This window comes from Chaetura pelagica, unplaced genomic scaffold (assembly GCF_000747805.2).
Source record: "Chaetura pelagica isolate M959 unplaced genomic scaffold, ChaPel_1.0 scaffold2492, whole genome shotgun sequence".
NCBI classification, from domain to species: domain Eukaryota; kingdom Metazoa; phylum Chordata; class Aves; order Apodiformes; family Apodidae; genus Chaetura; species Chaetura pelagica.
In genome coordinates this window covers 5,607-8,995 of record NW_009952429.1, presented here as the reverse complement: position 1 = coordinate 8,995, position 3,389 = coordinate 5,607, and the positions used below count along the sequence as shown (strand labels likewise).

Here is a 3,389-nt window from a genome sequence, read left to right as displayed (position 1 = left end):
GGGCTTGTCCAGGCGGGCGGGGGGGAGGGCGTTCTCCGTCGGGGTGGCACGGCCATCCACTGAATCCATGGGATCCCGGGAGTGGGCCCTCGGTGGCACACCTGGACAGGGACAGGAAGGAGCCATGAGCCACGGCCTGGGGGGGCTGCGGGTCTCATGGACCTCCTCCTCTTCCTCCTCCTCTTCCTCCCCACCCGCAGAGCTCAAGGTGCCCAGAGAAAAGATCCAGCCAGCCCAACGTAGCCTCCGCTTCCACGTGCCTCCAAGAGGGGAGCAGCTCTCCAGCAAGATTCCCTGGATGCTCCCCTGGGGGATGGTGACCCTCAGGAAGCCACCGAGCAAGCAGGTGACAGGGACAGAAGCAAAAAGCCACAAGAAAGGGTGAGAGATGCCTCAGCAGAGAGGTGGCTGAGTCTCAGATTGATTCCCCAGCAGAGGTGGCCGAGTCCCCAAAGACATTAATAAATGACCCCAAGAGCCTGCAAAGGCTCCAGAGGGTTTGGAAAGGTTGGAGTGTTGGAGGAACACCAGGGAACAGAACCCAAGTGCCAGCAGCAACTGAGCTGCTGGAGGAAGGAAAACTCAGGGCCTGTCTGCCCTCGAGGAGAGGGACAGGAATGCTCCCTGTGTCCAAAGAGGCTTTAAGGATGAGACAGGAGAGGAAAGGATGGAGGGTGCTGCCTCTGGCTGAGCCCCTCGGGGGAGCCACGGCTCCCCAGCTGCCACCAAGGGAAGTCCCTGGGGGCCAGGCCCAAACTCGGCCTCCCCACGCCCAGCGAGGTGAAGGGTGGCACAAGGAACACTCCCTGTTCCACCAAACCACCACAGCAGGTCGGGACATGGTGCAACCACAGGGGCACCAGAACTGGAGGAAGGTGCCAAAGGTCCCAGCTACCCCACGGGGGTAGCTCAGGAAGAAGGGTTTGAATTTTCCTTGCATGAAAACGAGCCACGGGATCTACAATGGCCACAGCTGGCCAAGACCTCCTGGCCAAGATGGTCCCTGGGGGTGGGCAGAGCTCCCCAGCACGGGGCTGGGGTGTCACATCGCTGCGGAGTGAGGCGAGGACCACCTATTGCCATTGTAGAAAGCCCACGGCCAGGCCCCAGCTGGAATATTGAGTCCAGTGTTGGGCACCTTACCTCCGCAGGGATGGACAAATTCTGGAGGAGATCCAGAGAAGAGCTACTAATAGATATTGGAGGGTCTTAGCTATGTTGATAGGCTGAAGAGCTTAAGCCCATTCAGTTTGGAGAGGAGGAGGAGGAGGCTACGAGGGATCTTCGCAGTGTGTGAGCACCTAAAAGGGGATCATAAAGACTCGGGTCAGGATCTAATCAGACTCAGCAGCAACAGGAAAATACCCCAGAAACTCCTTGGCAATGTCCCCCCCAACCCCGAGGGCTTGGTGGGCTCGGCCTGACAGCTCTGCTGGGGATTTGGGGGGGGCAGTGGGGAGCCCCCAACCCCTCCCCTGCTTCCACCTCAACTCACGTTTGCGAGCCTGTGCCTCGAACTGCGACAGGTTCTGCCGGGTGGCCAACCTCACCTCCACCTTCTCCCCGTTGAGGATTTTGCCAGGCAGGAGCTCCAGGAGCTTGTGGACTGAGTTTTCAGAGGCCACCACCACCTCTGCGTACCTGTGGGAAAGGCTGGAGGTCAGCCAGGAAGGGAACCCACCCATCCCTCCTCCCTGGCAAAGACCTTCTTCCCTTTCCCAACACGTTTGGGTGTCTCTGCTTGACCACCCCAGCTGCAGGTGGGCTGGGCATCACCCTGTGCCAGGCAGGAACTGCCCCCTCACACCCCCAGAACACAGGGGGTGACCCTGAGGGCCTGTCCCTCCCCAGATTCCCCCCCTGGATCTCACCCTTTGGACTGGCCATTGGCTCGGTTCTCAGCGAACTTCAGCTCCACCACGTCGTAGACACCAACCGAGCGGATGGTCTGGATCAGCTGCTGGTCTGTTGTCCACTGAGGGAATGAAGAGAGGACGGGCTGGGATCAGCTCACAGAGCCCTTCACAAGGCCCCCAGTGCCCCCCAGGTAACCCAGGCTCAGAGGGCTGGGGCAGGGACCTTGAGCTCAGACACCCTCAGAGCCCCTACAGGGAGTTTAACAATCACCCTCACATCTAGAAGAGGCCCTGGGCACGGATTTCAGGGGCCTTTATTCCCTGGAAAAGCCAGAGCATTCCCAGCACTGTCTTCAGATCCATGAGAAGGAGAAAGGGACCCCTCTGTGTGTCCCCCAGGAAGGCAGATGCTGATGGGGACAGCAGTCCATGAGAGGGGAGCCATGGGTCACCCACCCCAGCCTGGATCTGAAGCCCCTCAAAGCTCCAAATCCCTTTTCCCCGAGGAAAAGATCCCTTGTTACCACAAGCTGGGTCAAGCCCAGCTCCCACCACATCCTGGGACAATGGGTCAGGATGGATTAAGAAAGAACAGCACCCCCAAAGAACCCTGCAAGCCCCCTTGGGGGTGTGTTTGTAGGACAACCCCATGTATCTACAACCCCACCGAGGACCCCAAACAGCCCGGGTGGGTGACCTGGAGACCCCCCAGGGGTAACAAACCATGATGCCACTCACCCAGGAGAAGCTGCCCACGTAAACAGCAGCCCTCTTGTTGCGTAGCCCGCTGTAGGTGTAGAGGATGGCAGGGGGTTTGGTGTGGGGCTTGGGGGAGGGCTCCTGGCGGGGCTCCTGGGGGGGCTCGGAGCTGCTGCTGCTGCGGCTCTCGGGGGGCTGTGAGCTGGCGGCCAACACGTCGTCGTACAGATCCATCTGATCAGCATTACTGAACTCAGAGTCCTGTGGGGAGAGACCCTCAGCAGCCAGGGGGGACATGACCACTCCCAGAGGGACCTACCAGCCTCAAACCCACCCTGGAGGACCCTCTGGAGGCCTCCCAAGCTCCCCCAGAAGAGCCCAACCACCACAGGGGAGACACTCAGCAGCCAGGGGGGACATGACCACACCCAGAAGGACCTACCAGCCTCAAACCCACCCTGGAGGACCCTCTGGAGGCCTCCCAAGCTCCCCCAGAAGAACCCAACCCCTGGAGGAGAGACCCCCAGCACTCAGTGGGGTCACTGCTGCACCCACAGGGACCTATGAGCCTGAAATGAACCCTGGAGGAACCTGTGGAGGCCTTCAAGCTCTCCCAGAAGAATCCACTCACAATAGGGGAGGCTTAAACTGACCCCACGTGCTCTTTGATCAGCATTACTAAACTCAAAGAGTCCTCTGGGAGGAGACTCTCAGCACCCAGGGGTGACATTGCTGCTCCCAGAGAGACCTACCAGCCTGAAACAGACCCTGGAAGAACATCTGGAGGCCTCCAAGCCCCTCCTAGAAGAACCCAACCACCACAGGAGATGTTTA

General features: G+C 59.9%; 1 protein-coding gene across 1 annotated transcript in view; it reads right to left on the bottom strand.

The window, feature by feature from the left end:
* Nucleotides 1–2,816, bottom strand: part of CPSF7 (cleavage and polyadenylation specific factor 7, 59kDa) — a gene marked incomplete at its 5' end in the record, with an annotated part of 4,473 nt that extends 1,657 nt beyond the window's left edge. Inside the window, 4 exons of the mRNA XM_010008224.1 lie at nucleotides 5–101; nucleotides 1,496–1,641; nucleotides 1,872–1,975; nucleotides 2,595–2,816. Coding sequence (XP_010006526.1) covers nucleotides 5–101; nucleotides 1,496–1,641; nucleotides 1,872–1,975; nucleotides 2,595–2,816 — 569 coding nt within the window. The remainder of the gene's footprint in view (nucleotides 1–4; nucleotides 102–1,495; nucleotides 1,642–1,871; nucleotides 1,976–2,594) is intronic.
* Nucleotides 2,817–3,389: the final 573 nt, after the last annotated feature.